Source organism: Perca fluviatilis, chromosome 4 (assembly GCF_010015445.1).
Source record: "Perca fluviatilis chromosome 4, GENO_Pfluv_1.0, whole genome shotgun sequence".
Taxonomy (NCBI): Eukaryota; Metazoa; Chordata; class Actinopteri; order Perciformes; family Percidae; genus Perca; species Perca fluviatilis.
In genome coordinates, this window is record NC_053115.1 from 36940537 (window position 1) to 36967998 (window position 27462).

At 40.9% G+C, this 27462-nt stretch overlaps 1 protein-coding gene across 2 annotated transcripts in view; it reads right to left on the reverse strand.

Moving 5' to 3' along the window:
* The window catches only part of ptprga (protein tyrosine phosphatase receptor type Ga), a 538553-nt gene that overhangs the window by 191129 nt on the left and 319962 nt on the right, over positions 1-27462 (reverse strand). For both annotated transcript variants that reach the window (XM_039797848.1, XM_039797847.1), the window contains exon 4: positions 20936-21084. In XM_039797848.1, the coding sequence (XP_039653782.1) occupies positions 20936-21084 (149 nt within the window). The remainder of the gene's footprint in view (positions 1-20935; positions 21085-27462) is intronic.

Genomic DNA, 27462 nt, shown 5'->3' on the forward strand with positions numbered 1-27462 from the left:
ACGATAGCTTTGCCTTTCTTTGGCTTGCCCGTGCTTACTAATGTGTATGGAGATTGGGGTTTATGTTTATGGGTTTATTTGTTAAATTATGATTAAGTGATTTTTCGTTAATTTATATTTGTTTTTGTTTAAGTTCTGATAAAAGACTCATTTCTGTTGGAACTTTATGATTTATCTGTTAATCCTTTGTTTGGCTCCAGGCAGGTAGGATTAAGTGATCTTTGGTTATTTCTATTTCTGTTTAAGTTGTGATAACAACTTTCATTTTTGTTGAGACCTTTATGGTTTATTTGTTAATTTTGGTCATTTGCTAGGCTCTAGGCAGCTATTTAGACACCTTTGCTGCCTAGATTTGCCTGAGATTGAAGTTGTTTTTCATTTATTTTTGGTTTGATTCATTTTCCCTCCCCCAGTAACTGAATGTTCTTCTCCCATAGGTGCTGAGTGCCGAAGGTGGTGGTGTCGGTGTCCCCGGTGGTGGTGTCTCCCTCCTGTGTGCTGTGTTTTCCCCCTTGGTTTATTTTGAGTTTTTCACCACTGTGTGTGTGTGTGTGTGTGTGTGTGTGTGTGTGTGTGTGTGTGTGTGTGTGTGTGTGTGTGTGCTCACGTGTGACTGGGGTGATCCTTCCCTGAGACCCCACACCCCTTGACCCTGTCCATCCACTGGTAAGGCCTCAGCACTTATTTCCCACATTTAGTGTGTCTGGTATTTTAAATAGTATTTTATATTTGATGTTTTAGTAATTGTATTAATAAAATCATTGTTTTTGACGGAACTACGTCTCTGGCTTCATGCATAAATTGAATCTGTGTGCTTTCTGTATTTTGGTGGTTTAACCATTTTACTAGTCAAATCCTATTCTCGGGGTGAAATTCCCCGGGTGGCGTTGCCGGTGTCTTCCTTGGGTCTGGGTGTTGAGCGGGCCAAAAAGGCGCTCCACACCAAAAGAGTCCCACTCGCCACACCGACATTTTTAGGGTTTTATGTCGACCAAACTGTAAGTGAGAAAGCTACATGTGACATGTAACAATGCAGTTAAAGATATTTGACTCTTTTCGGTTAAATAAAAGCATCTTAATAAACTGAAAATGTCTGGCGGTTATTGTGATTCTCATTTCCAGTGTGGCCCTTAGTGAAATTGAGTTTGACACCCCTGACCTAAAAGAATCTACATCAGTTGTAACTGTATGCCATATTTAGAATATTTCCACCGCTTTACTTTTTCCGTCAGAACGGTTTGATTTGCTTCTGTGTGGGAAATGTCATGCAAGTCTCTCCTGTTTACAACCAAGACAATGATTGAAAAACGTGTCCTGACAAACCACCCTGCGAACTCCCTTTATTCTTTCATCCACCTTCAAGTGTCTCCTGGGAAAACTCTGTTGCCTCAGGATGAAAATGTAAAGCAGGAGGTATACTTGGGGGCTGGCGAGGCTGCAACAACCCCGCAGAGAGAGCAGCGAGAGTGGGCATTGGCGGCGCCCTACGATCCCCCGGGGGACTGACAGATCTGACGCGACATAAGCCAGGCTTTGTGTGAAAACAGACAACAGAACGCGCCGCATGGAGCGCACGTCCTTGCTGAGAGGAGAGCGCGAGGACATCAAGAAGAAGGGTTGATGCGGCCTCTCTCGGTCTGAGCCACGCTGCGGGGTTTTTGAATTCCCCGTCCCCTCTCGCAGCGGGAGAAAGGGCGTCATCACAGAAGGTCACGCAAGGCGGCGTTGCCGGTCACTGATGCCACACACACCTGCACACACATGCTGCCTTCATCTCCCCCGCCGCCGCGGCTTTACAACACAGATCGGAGGGCTGTGCAATCTGGGTTATGAGATATGTTTAGAGCACGCTGTGACCTCGCGCAATCTATCTTAACAACCCAATTGAAATGCAATACGTGAGGGGTGGCCCTGAAAGTCAGCTCGCGCTTTTTCAATTTCATGAGTGTTACTTTTTCATATAAGCAAGGGGAGGGGGGAGGCAAAATATTGCTTTTTCCCAAAACGGAAGGAAAAAACAACATGAACAAGGTGGTGCGATCCGCCCCAAGTCAGCAAGCCAGATTATTAAAAAATAGTATGGAACAGGCTAAGCAACTGGGAGAGCATGTATTTGCCCTCTAGGTAGCATTGGGCTTTTAAAGAATGACTGTGTTTTTTTGTGTCATTGAGGACAGGAACCAGGAAATATAACATTATGTTAGGAATGGTATGTGCTCCCTATCCGTAGGGAAGGCCAATCATAAATAAAAGAAAAAAACAAGCCTGGCAGTCATCAGTTATCTTTGAAGGTTTAATGGAATGTAGCTAGCTGAGAGAGAGGGAGGAGAGAGAGAGAAGAGACAGAACAAAAAGGAGAGGGAGAATAAGAAAGACAAGGCGATACATGAGGAGAGCACAAACAGCATAAAGCAGAGAGGCCTGGCTATAACAATAAGACAAGAAAAAAACTCCAAGGATACCATTACTAATAAGATCAACAGCAGAGAAAAAACAACCTCCATCACCATAATGTGGTTATGTACAGAGCACCTCCATGTGTTAGCCTACAACATCCAGTTACGCTGATTTACTTACTTGTGTTGTGCTACGGGAGAAGAGAACAAATGCTGTTTTTTGCTCTGTCAGTCTGTCTGTCTGTGTAACAGCACAGTCATTCTATATTCCTTCTCTCCCGTCACTGACATGCTGCTGCATCCCACCAGACAGCCGACTGCTCACCCTTCCTTCCATATCCAAATGCCAGCCCGGTGTCATGGCAGTTCGTGTATATGTGACGTTATTTTAATCTATTGATACGTGTTCACGGAGACGTTTTTGTCGGTTTTTACGCGGCGGACAACACGAAGATGTGAAGTAATGTATTTCAGTGGGAAGCATATTTTGTGGCCACAGCACGAAAATGGTAGGGAGTAATATAAAAAGCCGAAAATCCGCGTAGGGAGTTTGGTCGGGGTGGTGGATGGGTCAAACAACGCAGGACTTTCACCCGGGCGAGCGGGAATCGCGTCCCGCATGCGGCGCTTTGTTTCCCGGGGATGGTGTCCCTGCGTGTGGCGTTTTGTCCCGCGTGTTACTGTGGCGCGTCTCCCGGCGTTTAAGGCGCCCTTTCCCCGTAAGGTTTTTCCTAAACCCAACCTCCGCCATCCCATTATTGTGGCGCGTCCCCAGCGGGCTGACTCGCGGGCGCCTCCCGGCTTATGGTGCTTCCTTTTTGTCCGCCTCCCGGCGTCCTTTCCCTGAGAAAATAACGTGTCTTTTTACACATAAAAATAACGTGTTATTTACACGTAAAAATAACGTGACATTTACACGTAAAAAACGAGAAAAACGTCTCTGTGAACACGTATCAATAGATTAAGAATAACGTTGACATTTACACAAACTGCCGTGAGACCGGGTTGCAAATGCACAGACACACACAGTCATTATTAGGGCTGAGAATGAAATTCAATATTTTTTTAGGTACAGACCGAATTGCCTCTAAAGTATCGAAAAAAATGTAATTGCTGTTCAGGCAGCAATTACGACTCATATTTACGTTTATAGTAATGGCGTCCTCTAGTGGCTGTAAATGTTACGGAAGCAAAGCAGGAAGAAAAGGTGACACTAGTGGGGTTTCCATCAACTTATTTTTAATGCGCATTTTGAAGTATCGCATTAGAAAATGTTGATGGAAATGGAAAAATTCGAAAAAAACGTCCTCAAATTCTAACGTTTTTGCTCGCTTGAGGTGGTTTTGGGCTTTTTCGTAAAAGAGTTAGTGCGCAAAACGTGAGATGGAAACAGCTTTGCCGAATAAGTTGTGACGTAGCGAACATGTAACTTACATCACTATAGTCCCGGTATCCATCGGATGGGGAAGGATCGGGAGACGGGTCCCACCCAGTACGCCGTACATTTGTGGCACAAGCTGCGTAGTGGAGCTGTGATGCACCTCAGCATCGTCGGGTAAATTGACAAATTGGTTCAACAGCTTGAATCGTATGGCCCCGCACACCGCGTATACACAGCGGTGAACGGTTGTCTCGCTGACATCAAATGTCTCTGCCACAAGCCTGTATTCTGCACAGGTGGCCAACTTATACAATGCTGCCTCTATCCATTTAGCCAAAGAACTTAGCTTCTAAATTCTTTGATTTAGCAAGCCAGTTTGCAATCTACAACCATGCGTAACGTCAACTTGTGACCAAACTACCCTTTGTGTAGTCTACTTTATTCGCTCTAAATCAGTTGATGGAAATGCTTCTAATTTGCATTTTCTTTTTTTTTCTTTTTTGCGACATTTTAAATTTTGCTTGACAATTAGATGGAAACACGACTAAAGTATAAGAGCGCAATGTTAAACAAGCAGGACTGTCATCCATAAAAAGGGGTTTAATGAGGCTAAGACCGAAGTCCTTATTGTCGCTCCGGATACTACAGCCTCCAAAGTTGTTAATCTTCTGGGGTCCCTTTCTTCAGTGGTACAGTCCAATCTTAGAAACCTTGGTGTTATATTTGATCAGAATATGTTTCTTGAACAACATATCAGGTCTGTGACCCGTACATGTTTCTTCCAACTGAGAAACATTGCTAAACTTAGGACCGTGGTTTCGCAAGGGGAACTTGAGATGATCATTCATGGTTTTGTTTCATCACGGCTTGATTACTGCAACTCCATTTTCACTTGTCTTAGCAAGTCATCCCAGGACCGGCTGCAACTAGTGCAAAATTCTGCTGCTAGGCGGTTAACCAGGTCCAACAGAATGTCACACATTACTCCTGTGTTATCCATGTTACATTGGCTTCCAATTAAGTTCAGGATCCAATTTAAGGTTCTAGTTCTTACATATAAAGCATTGCATGGACAGGCGCCTGTTTATATCTCTGACCTGCTCCAGCCGTACATCACTAACAGGTCACTCAGGTCTTCTTACTGGTGGTCCCACGCACTCGTTTAAAGACTAAAGGCGATCGTTCCTTTGAACTGGTAGCTCCAACCTTGTGGAACAATCTTCCTGTTAACTTACGTTCTGCAGTCTCGGTTGACACTTTTAGAAAGCATCTGAAAACATACTTGTTTCAACTGGCTTTGTCTAATGTTTGTAATTTTGGGTTTTATTCTTTTAATCCTCATTCAAAATTTATTTTCTGTTTTGGATTTTAATGTATTTTAATCAAATGTCTTTTGTGTGAAGCACTTTGTGACTCTGTCTGTGAAAGGTGCTATATCAAATAAATTACTTACTTACTTACTTTAATGTCCCGTTTTGAATTCAAAGTAAACTGCAAGTTTTTTTTTTTTTTTTTACTTTACGGAACAAATGGAACAAAAAAAGCTAGCTCAAGTTTTGCATCACATGCGTAACCAGAAGTGAAGTAGCATCTGATTTTATCCATGGATGTATGATACTGACCTGGATGCAAGATGACAAAATGGAGCCTATTTAGTTCAATGGAGTTGCTCGCCATTGAAGTTTCTAAGCTTCCAGATCTACTTTATCTTAACCCAAACCATAATTTTTTTTCTAAGCTTAACTAAGTAGTTTTTGTGCCTTAACATAACCAAACTGAGACGTGTTTAAAGCCACGACTGTTACGTTCTCTGGTTTACATATGAGGACGGTAAACACTCCTGTGGCCCATATTAGAGAGGAGGAATAAACGACAGATATCCTCGTATGGTTTGGAGGACTTGTTGCAAAAAATGCCTCCTCATTCAACACCCATTTTCAGTACCTAAGGGGTAAATCTCATCAGCGTCAGTGAGCCAATCAGCATGCAGCATGCTTCTACCAAGATCTAATAATGTTTGTGATTGGCTGGCTAACGTTACACGGTGTAGAGGCAGGCAGGAAAAACTCTACGTTACCCACAGAGACGGGGGTCATGTAGTAGGAGATAACAAAATTGGAAAAAGGATTGTTTAGGAACCGGTATCGAAGTCATGGTATTGGTATTGGTACCAGTATCGGTATTGAAAAACAATACCCAGCCCTACTCAGAAATGCCTACAGGCACTCCATTCATAAATATACACAATTAAGAAATGCACACAAGCTTTGGTGCCCCAACACTGGGCATAACAATGTGCTTTTCATGTAATATATCACAACAATAATATATCAATATCTGGTCCAAAGCGGCCTGAGGCTTCTTTTGCCGCCAATCAAGTTGATCTGGACATGATCACACCAAGACTTTCTTTCATCGATTGCAACTATCAACGGGTAGAATGTATTACACTTTTGGCTGCCAGGCCAGCAAGGAAGTATTGTCTGTATATTTTACTTCCAGCCTCTTAACTGTCTGTTCACCTGAATTGCTATCCTCCTGGACCGCCCCACATCACTGTGCATGCCTTTGTTGATGTGATTAAAACTGATGTAATGAGCAGTCATGTGTTGCACAGTCACGGCGGTTGTAAAAACCTCACAGCGGCAGCTCACTGAGGTTTGTTGTTTGACAAATATATGTCAAATAAAAGTTTTACAGTTTACGAGTTCAAGTGAATAATGGTGTTCGTGCTGAGAACATTGATTCCAGTGCTGTTTCTAGGAACTCGTAGTGAGGAAATGACTGCGGGCAAACAAGCGGGACCAAAAAGAGAGGAATATGAATTGAGCTGTTTTATTAGTATGTGTCAGAAAGGTGTCATATTTCTCTTATTGTAAATAAAAGGAGATGTACTTGTATTTTCTCCGCCTTTTAATTCACCGTGTTGGCGACGGGTGAATTAGAAGCTCGCTGCCCTCCGGTGTGATTAAACAAGGTAGCCTACAAACACGAATTGAAACGTCTGCACCACAGTTTGTGTAAGCTCAGTATGCATTTTTAGCTGCAAAGTGAAAAAAAGACAGACACACACACACACACACACACACACACACACACACACACACACACTCACTACAAGCGCTGATAGAAACAAACTGTTTGCATACGGCGCTTTGCAGACAAATAGTGCGACAAAATGAAAACTGCTACCCAGTGTTATCATTATTCATCTGATGATTTAGGAGCCGGGATGCGCTTTCCATTTCCCGCACAGCAAAGGTTGATGGGAAATAAAATCCCATTCATCAATGACACATCTTTATCTGCGATACCTGCGGCAAAGCAAAGAGAGGAAGTGTGTGTATATGTGTGTGAATGAGTGCACAACCCCTCCCCCCCAATCCACAGACACACACCACCCATGCTCTGATCCCCCCCCTATCGCGTGTTAATTTACAGTGCCTCTCTTATCTAGGCAGGTGGGTAAAAGCTGGCAGAGCAAGTTCTGGAGCCACACACACACTCGTCCCTTCTTCCTCCATCTTTTCATCCTCCGCTCCTCGTTTATCACGTCTGGGAGGCTTGGGAGCGGGTGGAGATAAAAACGAGCCTTGGCAAGAGGCAGTCAGACAGAATGGATAGCTTAGCGCCTGGGCTAGCTAGCCCTGATAGCACTCTCACCTGCTCTGGAGGATGGACATGGGAGGCCCCATAGGAGGAAGTAGCCTTATACTGCGTTCCATTTACCTCAGAACTCTGAAGCCGGAGCTGGGAATGATGTCACACATGAGTTAGTCTATATTCAAGACCTTCCACCGGGATTGTTCAGGAGCTGGTGGAAATTCCGCTGGATGTCCCTCATTTCGGCTTGATGTCCATTACCTTTTGCTTTCTTTGTGTTGGCATTCTAAACTCTTATGAGGACTATGGTTAACTGCTCCTCAGATCTCTGCAGGGTAAATCCAGACAGCTAGCTAGACTATCTGTCCAATCTGAGTTTTCTGATGCACGACTAAAACAACTTTTGAACGTACACATATTCCACCAAAACAAATTCCTTCCCGAGGCTATTTTGCAGAGGCACCGTAGCTCCGGCTGGCGCATAGCACCGCCCAAGACGATTGTGATTGGTTTAAAGAAATGGCAATAAACCAGAGCACTTTTTTCTCCCATCCCGGAATGCTATCCAAAGATAGAAGTTGGACAGGACTGTGTGTACGGCTGATTTAATGATATTTTTACTGCTACTGCTACTGATACTGTTATTGCTACTGTTGATGCACGGAGCAGCCATGTTGGATTTGGAGGTTTGGCTTGCTTGGGGTACAGTGAGGTGCACGACTTCCCAACTCGGAAATCAGACTTCTGGGGGTGTGTTTCCGACTTTGAACTCGGAAATTCCGAGTACAAATGGAACGCAGTATTAGACCTACACGCTGGTTTACTGATACTCTGGGGCCCATATTTTAATAAATATCAATGTAGCCAGTCTCTAAATAATGCAGGGCAATGGTGCCAGATTTCATGATTGATTTCGTGTTCATGGTGAATGGATGTCACTCTGGTTCAAGTGAACACCATTCTAAAGAGGGGTTTTGGTGATATTCCTGCTGATGAATTTGAGTAGTTGTGTACAGTAGTTGTTGTTCCCCATAATAAGATTTTTTGTCCTCCTGTTCGCACATATCTAAAATTTTATTCAGGGTCCAACAGTCATGGACATCAGTAAAAAACAAGTAGGACAGAGAAATCTTGGTTGTTTAATTATGTCCTCTTTTCTTCTTTCTTAGCTAATTTATTAGCCTGTTCATATTGTTGAACTCTCTCGACTGGAGGTAATGAATTTGGTTGTATGAATTGATACAAAAATGTCTTGAGGAAAAATCCATGACCCTGCATTTGCATGACAAAAGTGTTGGCTACAACCGGGTCGAAAAATATCGAAACAAGTTGACAGACCTATCACTGGCTTTGATTTGATTTTAATATGCAGTGCCAAAAATGTTAACATGTGTTTGATACTTTTTACTTTAGAGGTTCTCTGTGTTAAAACCATCATACGTTCCCAAATTGAACATGAAAAATATGAAGTCCTTCATCACATTATTTATATGCTAAACCTTCTGTAACTCCATGTTCAAGGCAAATTATCTCAAACAACTAAACAATGAATTCCGCCCATCACTAACAACCCCAACCACAATCCCCAGTCATGCTGTTATCCATCTATTAACTTAACCACTGAAACATTTCATAAAAACCCATCTGCATAATTCTCAGGTTAAATCAATTACTGACCTCAAAAGCAGAAGAAACATTTTCTCTGCCATTCAGGCTGAAATTGGCACATCTCTAATTATGGGCTATCAGTGTAGTGTTGTTGTTTTTGTGGCCAGATGTCAAAAGGTTTTGGTGCAAAATTGCTGCTGTTGGATGGAAATCTCAGAGCTTTGTGTCTAAATAAGAGCAGTTTTTGAAAAAAACATACAACAAGATTAATTTGAAATTTCATGGACTTTTTACAGGGCAACCAAACTAATCTTGATATATTTTCTCAACAAATTTTAAAAAAAAAAAAAAAAAAAGAAATTTAAAAATTTTTTTTTTTTTTTTTTTTATAAAATAAAAAAAAAAAAAAAAAAAAAAAAATAATTTAATTTTTAAAAAACACCCTCTCTTTTTTTTTATAAAAAAAAAAAAAATTTTTATTTTTTAATAACTAAAAAAAAAAAAAAACAATAAACCCAACAAAAACAACCAAAAAAAATTTTTTTAACCTAACCATACCCACCATATATGCTTATGGTAAAGAAAAAAATATATACGGCTGTTCACACTTCTATATCAACAGGAAATAATTTGAGGGATGCAACCAACCCATTCTCACTCCCAACTCGTCAAATACTGAAGCTTGGTCTCTCAGCGTCAGATACTGACGCAAAAATATGGAGCTAGAACAGTCTCAATAAAGATAAATGCACACACTACATTCACATATGCACACACAGGATTCATACATGCAAATACATGATTCATAAATTCACAAACAGGATACACAAATGCGCACAAAATTCACAAATACACACACAACATTTAAAAAGCACAGAAGATTCACAAATGCATACAAAATTCATAAATGCACACACAATTCAGAAATGCAAACAAAATTTACAAATGCACACAAGATTCAGAAATGCACAGGACAAGATTCAGAAATGTATTTCTGATGCACACACAAATATATCTTGATTTACAAACTGCTTGCGGTCTGTGAGCTGTGAAGCATTTTTTTAAACAGGGAATGATTTGCAACCAATGAGATATCTCCCTTGTCCCGACCCAGAGCGTCAAAAGGTGATGCTGAGAGTCCCGACCAAGGGCGTCTAAAAATGACACCAAAGGGCTAGACGCTAAAGTAAACTTTTTGCGTGAGTAACAAACGCCAAAGCCGTCTGACCAAGCACAGCTTTTTCACACGTTCGGACTGAGAATGTGTATCAATCAAACTGCGGCTTTGAGACACAACAAACATTTTCATAGTACTTGAAAACAAATACTGACTAAAAAAGCACAAAGAGTGGAAACAGGCGGAAACTGCTAGCCTAGCCTTGTCTGAAGGTAACAAAATCAACCTATCAGCACCTTGAAAGTCCACTAATTGACTGTCAGATATTGTTTGTGTGATTTGTTCAATAACCACAGTGTAAAAACAATGATTTGTGGTTTGCAGGGTATTATGTGGTGGAATTATTATTAGCCGGGAGCAGTAACTTCTTTCCTGTCTCCACTGGTTAATGAAAAGAAAGAACGGAGTGTCTATTTGCACCCCCGGTACAAATAGCCTCAGCCACACAGCTGAGCTATTCACACCCTGTGACGTAACAACAATAACACGTTGCTCGCGTGCACCGAAATCATGGCGGACGTTCATCTTCCTTGACAGCAGAAACTGGCATATTAAGAAAGTTTTGTCTCTAAAGTTTATAACAATTGAATTTCTAGCGGAAAATGGTTACAACAGTTGGGCTTTCTGTTTGTTAGTTAGTACCTATTTTTTTGTATACAGTATGGTTACCTAGCAACCGAGGCTTGACGACATCAAGTGGTAAACAGTTGTCAAACATTCCATGAGAACTGCTAGGTGAGTGGTTAGAACACTGAGCTTTGGCCTGTGAGTCTGGAGTTTGATTCCCTGGTGAGGTGAGGTTTTTTCATTCTGGATAGGATAATTTGTATGCCCTTGCGCAAGTCAGGGCTCGTGAACGCAATTTTTTTTGCAGGGTGGTAGGGGAAGACTCATGAATATTCATTAGGGGACTCATCCCTGAATGGCTAGTACTTGTTGCCTGCTCTGGTAACCCAACCAGAGCAGGCAACAAGTACTAGCCTAACCCAGGTTAGGTTTAGGCAAGAGGAGTGGGATTGGTTATGGTTAGGATAAGAATGTCAGGGCGAATGTCAGGGCGACTGTCAAGGCGATAATATTCCAAAAAGGTGTAATACATGAGTAGTATGAATAACTGTGTGTAAATATATGCCAAGGTACTGTAAGTGCACAGTGGTGCAAATAGCATACATAGACATTTGTACCAGACGGGGTATTAATAGAACACATTGCTGTGTGCACCGGCGAGGTACGAATAGCATTCATTTTAATTGCACCAGGGTACGAATAGCACTTCTAATTGCACCAGAGTATGAATAGCATACACTGCTAATTGTACCAGGGGTGCAAATAGCCTCACCCAAGAAAGAAACATACCCCCTCCAAACAAGAAATCGGCTTACATGAACATCATGTAAAGCTAAATGAATGAAAGAAACAGCTCAGTCTGATTAGCAGGCAAACATATTTTCAAACATATTTTGAAGTACATTAGCGCAAACGTTTTGGGCAACTACCCTGTCCCCAGAACTCCTGGGGCTCCGGGCCAGTTACCTACTTTGTCTGGTCGGTTACCCAGCATTGCTTCAGTGCTGTTACATCCAGAATAATTTGTTTAGATTTTTTTTCCAGCTGCGAGTATGCCATTCATTTCATGGGAAAACAATAACCCAAGTGTACCTCAATGTGTAATTTTTCTAATCTGAATGCAACACTACTAATGGTACACTGTAGAATATGAATATACTGAAGGGTGCAATTAGGAAATGGTTTGTACTATGTACTGTAAAGCAGGGGTCTTCAATGTTTTTAACACTAGGAAGGCCAACGGGTAAAATGTACCCGCCTGGCATTTTTAAATGCACGTTACTCTGTTATTATAAAACCCCTTCATCTCTCATTAAATGCATTTTCCTAAAATGGGTTTATTAATCATCTAGTGAGTTATGGGGGGTGTGGTTTAAAACTAAATATGATCATTTATACCTAAAACCGCCAGCGGGTAATTTTTACCCCTGCTGTATATTGCTGCGCTCAGCATTCACAACAAGACCGGTCGCCTAGCAATTAACGTATTGTTTACATGTCTTTTGACAAGGCGGCTGCCATATGACAAGCTAGAGCAAGCTAGATTTGGACATGAGTGACGGAGAATTGGTGAGAGACCAATGCTTTTTTTTAAAGAGTCTAAAGGCCATAAACTGACTTTTAATAAGTTACTTTGTCAAGTTGTACTCATTGTTTAAAAAAATTGATAAAAATGAACAACTTAACTTCTTCTAGAAATGCCATGTTTGCGAGCGCTGTCGATGTTTCAGCAGCAGGTAAATATTACCCGTTCGGTGGTTTTAGGAGTAAATGAAATGCTGGCTTTTCTAGTGTTAAGCCAAGGAGCCCCTAACTGAGAGAGATGGATCAGGTACCCCCTACTACATATATTGCATAAAATGAAGTTGCATATGAAACAGGGCCTACAATAACATGTAGGGCGGCCTTTACTGTTTATCATAACTGTTTAGAGCATATAATACTCAGCTATAAAAATAATAGTTCACATGATTTTATAAATCATGTTTTAATGTTATACATACATGTAGCACAGTGAATCATTAGGATGAATTGTATCTGTGGACGGCTATCTTAGTGACTACCTTACCGAAAGGCCCATCAACCTATGATCATTGTTTATTTCACAAATAGGCTGATTTGCATTTACTAATAATATGTTGGATTCATGTTCAAGACATTTTAATTCTTGAAAAAAACGTATTTTCAAAAATAACATTAATTTGACGACCCCCCCTGCAGTTACTCTAAGGGCCACCCTAGGGGTCCTGGACCCCCGCTGTTGAAGTCTCTGTTTGCTCTAAAGGCAGACTGAATAAAGTCTAAAATATCCTTTCTACTAGACAAAAGAAAGTGCAGAGTGTGTGAAGTGTGTTTTTCCAGTCAGATGACCTTGGGTGTGGCTTGACATTTTCGAATCGATCCCATACTGTCCTGGTTGAGAATACCTGTGGCTGAATGCATACGTTAAGACTTGGGATGAAAAGCACACAACAGGGGAATGAGAATGTATGTGACACAGTGGGGTGCATGCACACACAGGATAAGTGACACACTCCAGCTCCAGACGTGTACTGTGCTGCCTGCCAATGCTGTGCCTGGCATATTAACCACAGCATTACTGTTTAAAACAGCAGGTAGGGGAGCAGCAGGTCCCTACTTCATCATGCTATTCAAGGGCCATATTAGGCTACAATTACTAAATGGCAAGGCTTGTAAATCATACATCATTCATACCGAGCACTCGGAGAAAGCACAAGAACACGTCTCTACCTCACCGCCCACTGCAACGCAGTAATTGCTGCTGAGAAGTGCTGGGTGGAGCGGAAAGGGAAAGGAAGAGAACGATTAAAAAATGAAAAAAAAATAGACAGACAGAAAGACAATAGAAAGAATATGTAAGGAAAGTTAAAGAACAATGAAAGAAAGATAATCGAAATAGGAAGAAAATTAAAGGAAAAGAAAGCAAAGGCTCTTGTTAAAGGTACTCTAAGCGATGTCACGAGTTTTTTAGGCTACAACATTAGTGGGTTAGTGCGCTGAAGCACAGAAGGGAGGGGATGAGGAGGAGGGAGGAGCGAGCTAGTCTTCGTTTTGTTTGAAAATACTTTGAACGTCAGCAAGAAGTAACGTCACCCAACATCGCTTAGAGCACCTTTAAAAATGGAGAATGGACAGGAAATAGAAAGAAAAGGAATAGGTTTAAGAAGGTTTGAAAAAAAAAAACATGCTGTGGATATATCTGATAATGATAATACTGTTATTTCTTCAGATTTTTATGATTGCAGAACTATCAGCTTGTTCCCTTCTTCCATGGGGTGTTAGTATTGCAGCATGTAGCGGCTGCTAACCCAAACCCCTAACCCTAACCCCAAACCCCTTCACAGCCACCCATCTCTTCTACCCTCTACACCCCACCCCCTGCCTTTATCCCGCCCCCTAACTCATTCCTAAACCCTTAACCCTAACCCCTTCACCACGCCTCCTTTCGCTTTTACACGCCCCTTTTCGCTCTTCATACCCACCCATCTCTTCTACCCTCTACACCCTAACCCTTTACTTTGCTTTGTCGTCTTATAATCATTACTACTATAAATATTACTTTTATTCAGGGTAGATGTCGTCATATTCTGCATTGTAGTACAAACAACATTAAGAGTCTACAGCCAAGATACTTTCACTTAGGGAACAAAACATATATTACAGTATATCTAAAAAACTTTTGGTTTCGTAACGTATGGTAAAGGCTTCAGCTGAAATGTGGTTAGTTATGTATCTGTCTGCCATTAATTTATTAAAATTCAGATTTTCAGCTTCTGCGTTCAAATCGGCTGGGAAAACCACATCGACGCACATCACACCAACTCAGAATCCAGGTCAGTTGAAAAGGGAGAGAGACATTGTACCACAACTGATGTAACAACTGCACTCAAGCTTTGAATTATGTTATGCAATATTGTCAACTGCAGCACCAGCACCCAAAGATGAATACATGGGATTAGGGGAGAGGAGTGTTTCTGCTTTTAAATTGACTAGGGACAAATAATTAATTGCACAAGCAGATGCTAAAATAAGCATTGTACAAACCCCAATTCCAATGAAGTTGGGACGTTGTGTAAAACGTAAATAAAAGCACAATATAATGATTTGAAAATCCTTTTCAACCTATATTCAATTGAATACACTACAAATACAAGATATATAATGTTAAAACTGATAAACTTTATTGTTTTTTGCAAATATTCACTCATTTTCAATTTGATGCCTGCAACACGTTCCAAAAAAGCTGAGACAGGGGTAACAAAAGACTGGGAAAGTTGAGGAATGCTAAAAAAACACTTTCCACAGGTGGTTAACTGTCATGATTGGGTAATAAAGAAGCATCCCCAAAAGGCGGTTCTCAGGTCGTTCACAAGCAAAGATGGGGCGAGGGTCATCACATTGTGAACAACTGCGTGAGCATATAGTCCAACAGTTTAAGAACGTTTCTCAATGTACAATTGCAAGGAATTTAGGGATTTCATCATCTACAGTCCATAATATCTAAAGATTCAGAGAAGCTGGAGAAATCTCTGCACGCAAGCGGCAAGGCCGAAAACCAACATTGAATGCCCGTGACCTTCGATCCCTCAGGCGACACTGCATTAAAAACCGACATCATTGTGTAAAGGATATTACCACGTGGGCTCAGGAACACTTCGGAAAACCATTGTCAGTTAACACAATTCGTCGCTACATCTCCAAGTGCAAGTTAAAACTCTACCATGCAAAGCGAAAGCCATATATCAACAACACCCAGAAATGCCATCGGCTTCTCTGGGCCCGAGCTCATCTGAGATGGACTGACGTAAATTGGAAAAGTGTTGTACAAATTGTTTTTGGAAATCATGGACGTCATGTCCTCTGGGCCAAAGAGGAAAAGGACCATCCAGATTGTTATCAGTGCAAAGTTCAAAAGCCAGCATCTGTGATGGGCAACTTGCACATCTGTGAAGGCCCCATTAATGCTGAAAGGACGCAACATATACTGCCATCGAGCAACGTCTTTTTCAAGGACATCCCTGCTTATTTCAGCAAGACAATGCCAAACTACATTCTGCACGCGTTACAACAGCGTGGCTTCATAGTAAAAGAGTGCAGGTACAAGACTGGCCTGCCTGCAGTCCAGACCTATCTCCCATTGAAAATGTGCAGCGCATTAATAAACGCAAAATTTAACAGGGGAGACCCCGGACTGTTGTGCAATGGAACAGAAAAGATTTCCACCTACAAAGCTTCAACAATAAGTGCCCTCAGTTCCTAAATGCTTATTGAGTTATGATAAATAAAAGCTGATGTAACAAATTGTGAAAATTAGTGAATATTTGCAAAAAAACAATAAAAATAATCAGTTTGAACATTAAATATATTGTCTTTGTAGTGTATTCAATTGAATATAAGTTGAAAAGAATTTGCAAATCATTGTATTCTGTTTTTATTGACGGTTTACGTCCCAACTTCATTGGAATTGAGGTTTGTAGAATAAGTCCAGTTTCCTCTTGACCTCTTTGAGGTATAGTTACCCAGGGCTGCCACATTGTCTTAATACGTGTCTGTGCAAAACACAGACATTTGATTTAAAATTTTAAAACAATGGGACGTGGCATGTGTTTCTGTGTTAATCAAAGGTTGCGTACTAACGTCTCAACATTATGGTGTTGGTCATGGTCTGCAGAATTAGGGACACTGGCCATGAGATGCGGAACATTTTATCTTCGCAGGGAATATGTGTCTTTTATCTTGATAGCTCTATCACTCCTCAGGCTGCATAGGCCATGGCTGTTGCGCGGCAGCTTTCGACCCACATCATGCACTCAAACCCAGACTCTGTCATTTTGGTGGTGGGGGATTTTAATATAGCTAACCCAAACAGCCTGAATAGGAGCCTGAGTCATACAGCGGTCACCTTAACATCTGTTATAATAAAGGTCCTTGCGCCGGTTTGCAGTCACTTGTCCAGTGTTGCCCTTGAACCTTATCAGTTTGCATGAAGCGCAAGTTGGTCACACAAGGACACAATGTTCTTGATGACTCCTCTCACCCTGCCAACCGTCTTTATAACTTCCTCCCTTCTTTTGAAAGACTAAAAAGTAACACAACTAGTACAGCCAGGTTGTGCTATAGAACTTACCCAGAGAGCATTCGCTCCCTTAACTCCTTAATCGCTGCTGTTATTAGAGACACTCTGAGGGTATGTTTAGAATGGTTAACGTCATAGCTTGTTGTGTAATGATAGCATCCCCAAGGGAACGCTTGTTTTAATTCATTTGTATTATTATTTAATTTACTTGTATTTATGTATGTGAGGTGGGGGTTCAAGATTTTATTTTGTGTGAGCTCCCCAAACTAAATTCCTGTCAACTTTGTTGAAATGGCAATGAAGTCTTTGTCAGTTTTAGAAAATAGGATTCCACCTACCTCTGGCGGAATCTCACCATTCACATAGTTGTGGGGTTATTTTGCAGATTATTTTGAATATGTGCTGTTGAGATTTCCACTCACACACAACAAGGACCCTTGTCGACTGTGGGCTCACTGTGCCTACTGTGTGTCCAGATATTAGTTTCCCATCCTCTCCCTGCAGAGATAACATTGTGCAATGTAGCAGGCAGGCAATAAAGTTGATCCAGGGGCTAGACTGCAATCAAACCATGCTCCTACTGTATTTCTCTGCTGCTGCTGCTGCTGGGGTTGTGTGAGCCAGCATCAGAGGCCATGCTGAGAGATGATAGCCACTCACTGTTAGGCATTTCCTCTCTGACGGCAGATACACAAAACAACTTGAATATCTGTTTCTTTGCATTTGATCCTTTGTGGAAACATCATAATGTAATGTTTTCCGCTCAATACATATGCAGGTGGGGAGCAGTGTTTTGGAGAGAAACACTCAAGATTTCTGCCTAAAAGGAAGTTTTCTGTAAATTGTGTGGTCTACAACTATTCTATCTGTAAAGTGTCCTGAGATAACTCCTTGTTATGATTTGATACTATGAATAAAATTGAATCGAAAATTGAACTGCTGTCTCAAAAATGACATTTTCCCCCAGTTTCAGATGTTTTTCTACCCTGGAACCTTTCTAAAAATCAAAGACATTTTTATTTAGGTAGAGACTAATTTGGTGCAGTCTCATTTTAAATAGATGATAGAACTAGCAGAATAAAATGAATACAATTTGGTTGAATTGGTATCTCTGTTCGCTAAGGACTAACACTGGGAACACACCGCCCGCCTAAGTGTCGCGTAGCGTAGATACGTGCCTGATCGTGCGCCTGGCCTTTCCCACGCTTATTTCTACATGCCGGTCACAAAGCAATCCTTCTTCTCCTCTCTCTCTCTCTCTGTCTCTCTCTCTGTCTCTCTCTCTCTCTCTCTCTCTCTCTCTCTCCCTGATAGAAAGAGACAGGATGAAAACTGTGGTAATTGTAGCCTATATGCAGAGGTGGGTAGAGTAGCCAAAAATTGTACTCAAGTAAAAGTACTGTTACTTCAGAATAATATGACTCAAGTAAAAGTAAAAAGTAGTCAAACAAATAATTACTTGAGTAAGAGTAAAAAACTACTCAAGTACTGAGTAACTGTTGAGTAACATCTGATTTATTTTTTAACACAAGCATTCAATCAGACGGACAAAAATACTAAATAATTATCTTTAGGCAAATTATAGTTCATCCAATCAATAAAATAAATTAAAATAAATTAATACATTAATTAATTAATTACAAAATAGCTTAAATTAAAATAATCCAGTTAAATTCAAGTACTTAAAAAATCAAATCAATAAAATAATAATACATAAAAAAATAAATAAGCACAAGTAACACAAATTTCCAAACCTTTATACTTTTTTTTTTTACCAGGCTCTGCAGGCAGAACTAGAACAAGGTAATGGAGCTGCGGTTTCGCACTTTTACTAAGGTAAACAAGCTTTCAGTATGAGGCCAGAGGCCTGTAGGCTACTACAAAGCAAGATTTGGCGTTAAAGATTCAGGTTCAACCCAGGGTTTTCTGTATCACGAAGGTGGATACCTTCATACCGGGTTCATTCGCCGTGGTAACTCATGCTGCTACTCATGCAACGCCTAACCTGGTCGGGAGCAGGTTATGTTGGAGATCAGAGATCAACCGGTGTAAAAGCACCGCCTACTGACCAATCAATACTCGATTGATAACGGCGTCACCGTTCTTATAGAAGATCAGGCGGAGCTCGGTGCGCAGAGGGAGAGAGAGAGAGAGAGGGAAAGGGGGAGAGAGGGGTGTGCTCATAAAAGTTAAAACAACCCCGTTGATGAGAATCCCTGATGAGTATATTTATGAAATATATAGATTTGAATGGGAGGGAATTACATATTGGCTATTTGTCGGCTTCTTGAGCCGTGTGTCGGCAATGCGCACAGCGGTTTGAATTATGTTTTTTTAATATTTTTTATTTGCTCTCACGATCGCTTCCACTGCCAGGGTTGCAACTGATATCATAGGCTAAAGCAACGACAGTTTATGGAAAGGACAAGTGTAATTATGGTCAGATCTTGTGCCTGACTGATGGGTAAAAATGACGCGCCCGGTGTTTTTTGGCTGTATTGATATAAAAAAAAATTTATAATAATATATATAGATATATATAGATATATATATATATCTATATATATCTATATATATAATTTTAACTGACATCCTTATGTTATTGTATATATATATATATACAACAACATAATATATGTGTGTGTAATAAAATTACAGTTTTATATCTTTATTTAGCGAAATGTGGCAAAGGTCGAAACGTTCAAGGGCGAATACTTTGGATGTATATATATATATATATATATATATATATATATATAATATATGACTGAGAGGATCAGTCAATATTAGAAAACAGTCTGGATTTTCACTGGACCTTCATAAAAGTTCTACATGGAAACTTTTCCTCAGCAATGTCTCACTGCTAAATCAATCGTGAAGGCATATTATAAATCTAGCATTTTAAAAACAGCAGCCTCAGAAAGCTTCATGCCTTCATATAGGAGGTTTTGTGTTTTCAGCAAAATCTTTGACTTCTTCTCCGGCAGACAGGTAGGCTATATTTCTACACTGAGTAGTGAGGACAAATGCATCATTTCCACATGGGGCTATCTCAACCAATGATACAAAGGCACCTTTATGCAACTTTGTGGAAAGGTTTGGGAGGCAGAAAAGAATTAGGATTGGAAGGAGAAGATTACAATATCAAGCTGAACTGTCAGTGTGCTCATCTACCAAATGTCAAACAATACATATTCATCTGTTTGGCCAGCCACAGCAAAGAGACAGTGCTCTAGGAGAAGTCCAAACTGAGATGGCTGACATTTCAGCATTCAAGAGACTGACAGCTGCACATAAACAACATGCAAATACACACACACACATACACTCATATTTACACACTTTTCATGCAGTGAGTTTATTTGATAGATGTTGAAGCCGGGTGTTAAAATAGTGACTCTTAATGCCAGAAATCAAGTTCGAGACGCGAGGCCTGGTCCTCACAGCTAAGACCATCTACTTGCTTTCAGGTAATGCCACCTGTGTTATGTTTCCTTAAACCTACTGTAACTACCTTCATACTGAAAGTATCGATCAAAGGGTTCTCTACCTAGTTACATAGTTTATTACCCATCCACAAAAACTAAAATGAAGATTCCCACTCTTTTAAAGAAATTATTTTCAATGACTTTTCTAAAAGACCTTGAGACAAATGTGTGTATGAGGCATATATATATTAATAGAAATAGATTTAAGTTATCCTTGTGCCCAATTACGTGCAAAAAAATATACCAAAATGCTGTCGGTTTAAAATACATGAAAGGAAAGATATCATACTATTCATATGTATTTGTTTTTTTTGTCGCGCTAAACCCCTAAATTCTACTAGGTGCCTCTGTGCTGCGTTCCAGCGGCAACGTGGCTGCAGGAGCAATTAAGCAATTAAGTGCCTTGATAGATGGGTGTCTAATAAAAAGTATTTAACACTCAGCCATGGTTGCTCTTCCTATGGCTGCTCTAGCCAGACTTATCCCCCTTTACGCAAATTGAATTTTTCTGGCTCCAGAAACTCTTGATCGTACGGATCAGGTCCCAAACTTTACACCCTTATCTACACCCATATCTTTCCTTCCTTTGTATGTCGAGGCTTGGTAGATTGTGCTTACCTCCACAGGGTAACGGCGGCCGTTAATGCTGTGTTCAGAGCCTTCAGATCCGTTGTTTGGACCCCAATGAAACTCCACTTTTTCTGCCTTAAACCTCCCTGGTAGGCCTGCTCCCCGTACAAAGTATTCGTCCTTCAACATAATGGCCACTGAAAGAAAGACAGGACAGAGAAAAACAGACAGAGCGAGAATGAGTCATACATCACTGAACACTTTTTTCTCAGCATACGTACATAAACAGTATGTAATCATTCCTCTCAAAAAAGCTGAAGACTGGCATCTTGGCTAAAATTGGCATCTATTGTTGATGTGAAGGCAAATTTCAATGATTGCTCAAAAACTCAATCAAAGGTGTGTGAGGACGCATTCACAGTGTGAAACCTCTGTCTGAAAGTTCTGAAGAGACACAGACATTATTTATTCTGAGCACATGCTTAAGGTAGATATGTGTTTATCTTTTAGATTTGCTCTGAGGAAGACATGCTCACACATGACCATTTCTGTCATTTTCCATCAGCCTCTGAGGCAATTTCTCAAATGAGGGGCTAATTTGCCAAGTAAAATTGTTCTCTTCAGTCAAAGCAAGCTGCCCTTGCAGGTTCCTTTGTTATTCCATCATATCTTTCTGAAATATAGTGAGAATTAAGAGACGGCCTTATTTTCACATTCTGAAAGGATGCCCATGTTCCATCAACCAGTGCAGCCAATTTCATCATGCAGTCATGTCCCATTAATAGGAAGGACTCGAAGGAAGAGAGTTACCTGGTTCATCATGACATTGGTCACGACTCCAAGTCATTAGGAATCACATACACCTGAAGGCATTAACAGACCCACTTTACATACTCTGTGCTTACGAAATGTTGCTAACATAGAAATGTCCCTCCAGGATTTTGCAATGTCGCAATCGCAACAATTCACGCAAATTCAACCAATCACCATGAATTTGGTGCAAACCGCAATTTTGACCAATCACCGCAACTTTTCGGCAAATTTGACCAATAACCGGAGTTCCCCGCGACTTCAACCAATCACAAGAGTCCCACGTGTCAGACTTTTAATCAGTACGTGACGCTGAGAGCCACTGACCAAACAGGAGGGAGAACGGGTTGACGTAACACACAGAGTTCGCCAAATTCATTACCTTTCCTCGTTTCTGATATGAAGACGAGAGGCGCGTGACTCGAACATCTCACATTTACCAACAAAATGTACAGCGAAAGACAACGCAAAACATTTCAGACCGTCCTGCCAACCTGTATACATTTTAACATCAATGTACGCTGTAATGTTTTTTCACTCTGAAGTCGCTGAAAGCTGCTGATGTTTCAATCCAGTCGTCTCTCTGCAGCGGGCGGGGCTGCTGCTCAGTTCCCCCCGCGACTGACACACACAAACACACACAGTGGAGATGAGACGTACAGGATGACCTAAATTGAGGACACCTACGCTCAATATTGTAAGTGCAATGATGAGTTAAAATCCAATAAGTCCTTTATCAAACCGTATGAATGTGTGTCCCAGGCCAGGTTAGGAAATTAACTAACAATGTAAAGATCATCAAGCCATTGACACATATGTTCAGATTTGATTCATTCAATACATTATTATTTTTTGTCTTAAATACACCAGCCATTTTCATATTATACCAACATTTACAGCATCCTGAGCCTTTTTGGTAAGGAAAACTCAGCCCAGAGTAGTTTTATTCGCCCCAAAACAAGTTTCCTTTTTATTTTTAATGAACTATACAAAAAACATCGCAACTTTTTTTTGCAACTTTCACTGTCTCTCGCAACTTCATTGCAACAAACATACAAAAGACAGCGCAACTTTTATCGCAGTTTTTTACAAAAGCTCCCGCAAAATATGGCATTTTGGGCCGCAACAATCTAAAAAAAACTGCGAAATCCTGGAGGGACTGATAGAACATGGAAATGCACAGGTAAAATAGGTTGGCATACCTCAACCCGAACTCTTTGAAGGGAAGTTTACAACAACTTGATTCTTATTTGTTCATAATTTCTATCAGGTATGATAACACTGTACTCATTGAAGTAATTGTTGACATCTAAGAAACATTCAATTACATTTGTTAAAGCAAGAAACAGACAGACAGTCTGTAAATACAGTTTATCTGGATTATCAAAAACATTTCAATTTGGAGGTAGGTCCAGGAAGTCGGTGTGTGAACTGTGATGGACGTTTACAGTTTGGGTGATAATTAAAACTTTTTAGAATCTGTTCACCTTCATATTTCTCTTCCAAATTAATTTGTCTAACCTAGTTATCAACATCAAGTTAACTTCAACTTTATGTGTCTACAAAGGACACATTTTGGCCAAAACCAGAGCCATAGCATTGACTTTAGGATACTTGAGGCAATCAGTCATCCCCAGCACAACCCCACCCACCCAATGAATTGTAACTTGCCATCATAAAAGAGCATACATTTTGATTTTTCTTTCTTTACATCGTGTGTATTTATTTAACTGTTTAATCATCAATGTGCACACCAATAAACGTGGTGCTTCTGACCTGGCCCATTCATGAGCTGTTGCTGAGGAGAGTGTGGTGGGCCTTTCTGAAGTCGATTCTCATCTCTTTTGTCTTGTCGACATGGAGAGATTGGTTCTTTACACCAGAGTGCCAGCCGCTCCAGTTTGCAAGTTTTATGAAACAATTGGAGTCACATTGTTGTGTTGTTTGAAGTTCGCTGATGTGCAAAAAAAATGTGCAAAAAACCCAACACTAGACTGTTCAAAACGTTGTGCAACCAAAATCTTGATTTTCATCATCACTTGATGTCCATTACAAAGTAATAGCACAACAACGTTAGCTGCGTGGCTGCCCCAGCTTACTTCACATGAAAGGTATGGGGTTTTTCCATTGGCACCTTTGGCCATGTTGAGTCAAAACATGACACGCTGATTTGAGTTTCTGTTAGCCATGTGTCCAGTTTTGCCGAGTCGCGCCAGAGATGGACCATCTCCGGAGACAGGCCAAAGTGCGCCCCACCTGCCTTTCAAGCTTGTTGCTGTGGCGTCATTGACTACGTTTACATGCAGCCAATAACCCGTTCAAAACCGGAATATTAGCAATAACCCGGTCGCGCACGGCCATGTAAACACCGGCAAAACCCCGAATATGCTCATATTCCGGTTTTTAAAAACCCGAATATGCTACCTGGGTTACCCTTTTCTAACCCGAAATTTTGGTCATGTAAACGCGTATCGGCATATCCCCATCAAAAGGAACATTGATTTGTGTTCTGCCCCTGGTTCTATTCGCAAGGAATCTTGGTCTTTTGAGTAGAGGAACTTCTTGTATGTGCCAGAAAACATAGTTATAATAATAATTATATACTATAATAATATAGTTATATATATATATATATGTCAATGCAGAAAACCTGCGCGCAGTATACCAGAAGTAAACAAGAAGTAGAGGTAAACATGGCGAGACGCAGCACACACCACACTTTTGGAGCGAGGAGAAAACCAATTTCTTTATTAGTGTGGTGAAAACCATGAATATAATGTCTTTTGTTGACGGCAGAAAGTACCGAGATAGTGAGATTTATAAGAAGGTGACCGAAAAGTTATTGCGTCTTAAGGTTGTCCTTAGGCTACGTCCAGACGCTAACCGCGCGTCGCCGTTTACGTCGGGATATTGCCATTTGATTACAAATGCCATGTATACAGGAGTAACTCTCTCTGCTCACGCATGTAAACGGGTTATTCCGAATGTTTCAGAAACCCGAATAGTGACCTTAACCCGATCATAACCCGAAAATTGACAGCTTGTAAACGTAGTCATTGCTGGCCGCGGCCAACCCCTTACGACCCACTTTCTCCCCCTCAAACAAGAGTGTGTTGCCAGGCTGAACACAGAGAGAAAGACATTTTTTTTAAAGTCTTTGTGCGCTCAGTACTCTAACTGAATTTCTGTTTTTTCAAGTTTAGTTTCTCTCCTGCGTCCCTGTTTGTACTCTCAGATAGCTGCTTTATTTGACCATTTCATGTTCCGGCTTTCAGCTGTATAGTATTGTGTTATTTCCTGTTTTTGCTGCTTCATATTAAAAACTTTTAAATAACAAAATAATGAGGGACTTTTATTGTGAAAAATTTATGAGGAATACAATGTTTTTAACCTCCGTTTTATAGCCAGTCCTTTGACCACCAGTCACAGCCATCAAAGATTCTTCATAACTAAAGACGCTGCCCCAATGGTACGAAACAGTACACACTTCCTTTCATCTATGTGGACGCGGCCTCGTTTGAAAGTGTAGTGAATGCGTGTAGATGGATGAAAAGTCATATTTGCATAGTTTAATATTTTTTTGCTAGCATTAGTTATTTACACAGCTAAAAGCCATATTTAGCATTGCAAAAATTCCTTTTGTTAGGGCATTTGCGAACGTTAGTTGACGTTAGCTTATCTATGTCGCCGGATCTCGCAAGAGTGTGTTCCTGAGAATAAGTTCATTTTTGTCCTTCTGAAAAATGCCATTTTAGTGTAAAAATGTTTTGGAGATATGTGGCTTGTAAAGAATGGTTCCAGTATTTACGTTGGCGACTATGGGGCGGACTACACTACACTCGGACCTGCCGCTAGTCTCCTAAAGAGGCGCGGCAGCGGCAAAACCCAGGTGACACAGATACAGGAAATTACTCTGAGTTGGGGCGTCTCGGTTTTAAACCGTCTCTGACAGCCATGGATAAGCCCGCCCCATTACAGTTAAAGACACACTATCAAGCAGGTCGCCCCGTTGTCATGGAAATGCGATCCCTGCCCAGCTGCAGGCTTAAATGTGGAGGGGCTGCATTGCCTCAATACTCAATAAAGGAAGAGTGTTCTTATTTTAAATCTGTTTAAGCTTTAATTTTATTGAACCCAAAGGCTATCAACAAGGTACAAATTGTCCAGTTCATTTCTTCATGCATCACTCGTCTGTTTCCTCCTTTACCCTTAGATCGCACCTTTCACAGTCCATAGCTTGGAGAAGCTATCACATTTTCAGGATTGATGTACTGTTAAGATGGTGCATTCTGTAGTTCCGTTGATTTGGCTCCTGACCATGAACTGCCAACCTGACTTATTTCTGCAATTTTAAAGTTGGACAATGGGCGTCTTCCTGTATTCCTGGTTTTCCTTTCTTTCCTTCCAGGCAGCCCTTCTGTCTTTATCACAATATAAGACAAAACTGCTCAACGCGCTGGTTGATATAGTCATATTGAGTATTTAAGCTGCTGAAGTAGATATAAAGTATGCACAGAATGGTTCATATGGTCTACATACATTATAAAGCATGTTTGCTTAGAGCTCCTCAATAATTAATAAGAAACTATTTTGAAAAAGGATGTGCACTTTGTTTCATTCCATCCCATCCATAAAATGTTGTTAACTGCACATGCAAGGTCAAGACGCTGAACTTGAGCTGTGAAGAAAACTACTGCGATGTCTCTGAATCGAGTTTGTTCTGCGGGAGGTGGGGGGTTATCCACCCCCTCCCTGCCTGCCTTCACAGCTCCGTCACAGCATTCAGCCGCCTCTCCACCAGGTGATCCCTCCACAGATAAAACGCTCATCTGTCATTTGGAAACAGTGCCGAATCCATGCATAGTCTGTGGCGAAAATGCATTTGTCTTGTTAGCCATGCATAATGTAGCAGGGGGAGAGAGCACAAGCTGCACACCATTTTGTTTCGCAGCTGTTGTTTGTGCGTTTTTACATGGCTCTCTACATGCTGCGCCACCCCAAATCCACTTAAATGATGCTCTGCTGTGTTTGCAGGTGGCCATCATCATCATCATCATCTCCTTTTCTCTCTCTCTCTGTGAGCAGCCTGGGTGGCCTCGGGGAGACGGTTTGAGTTGCTGGAGGCCTGGGCACGCTCTGCATCAAACGTGTCAGGGATTTTTTTCATCCCGACTGCAATGATGAGGTCCTTTCTTTCGCTGCTTGTGTCTCTCACTCTCATCTTGGTGCTGGTGCTTGTGCGTGTCAGCACTGGTGATCCTCTAGCTGAAGGCTAGCTCGTCAGTCCACTCCCACAGGGGATGAGAACACACAGTGGGTAGGCCTCGCCTGATTGAGCTACCTGCACTCTGGTACTCACATACTGCCAGCGGGACTGGGAGGTGGACAGGACACTCTCTGTGACCTTAATCACTCACTGAAACATGAGAACAAAAACAGGTAGAGCAACAAGGCTGCTGGGGGAATTTGAAAGCGTAGAAGGATACTTTGTTCTTCAGCTCTCCTGTTCTTTAACGGTCACAATGTGATGAGGATTATTACAGCCATTTTGATATTTGCTATATTGTAATAGTATATGATAATGTTGCTATATTATATACTTTACATAATGTTTAAGTATTTGGAGCCCAAATATGTTACTTTTAACATATTTTGAAAAGAAAACGGATTGTTTTAATCTAACTGCTTTTGATTAATTACACAGTGTACTTCTGTTAAAGGAGAATTTTGGTATTTTTTAACCTTGCATTGGTGTCTATGTGACT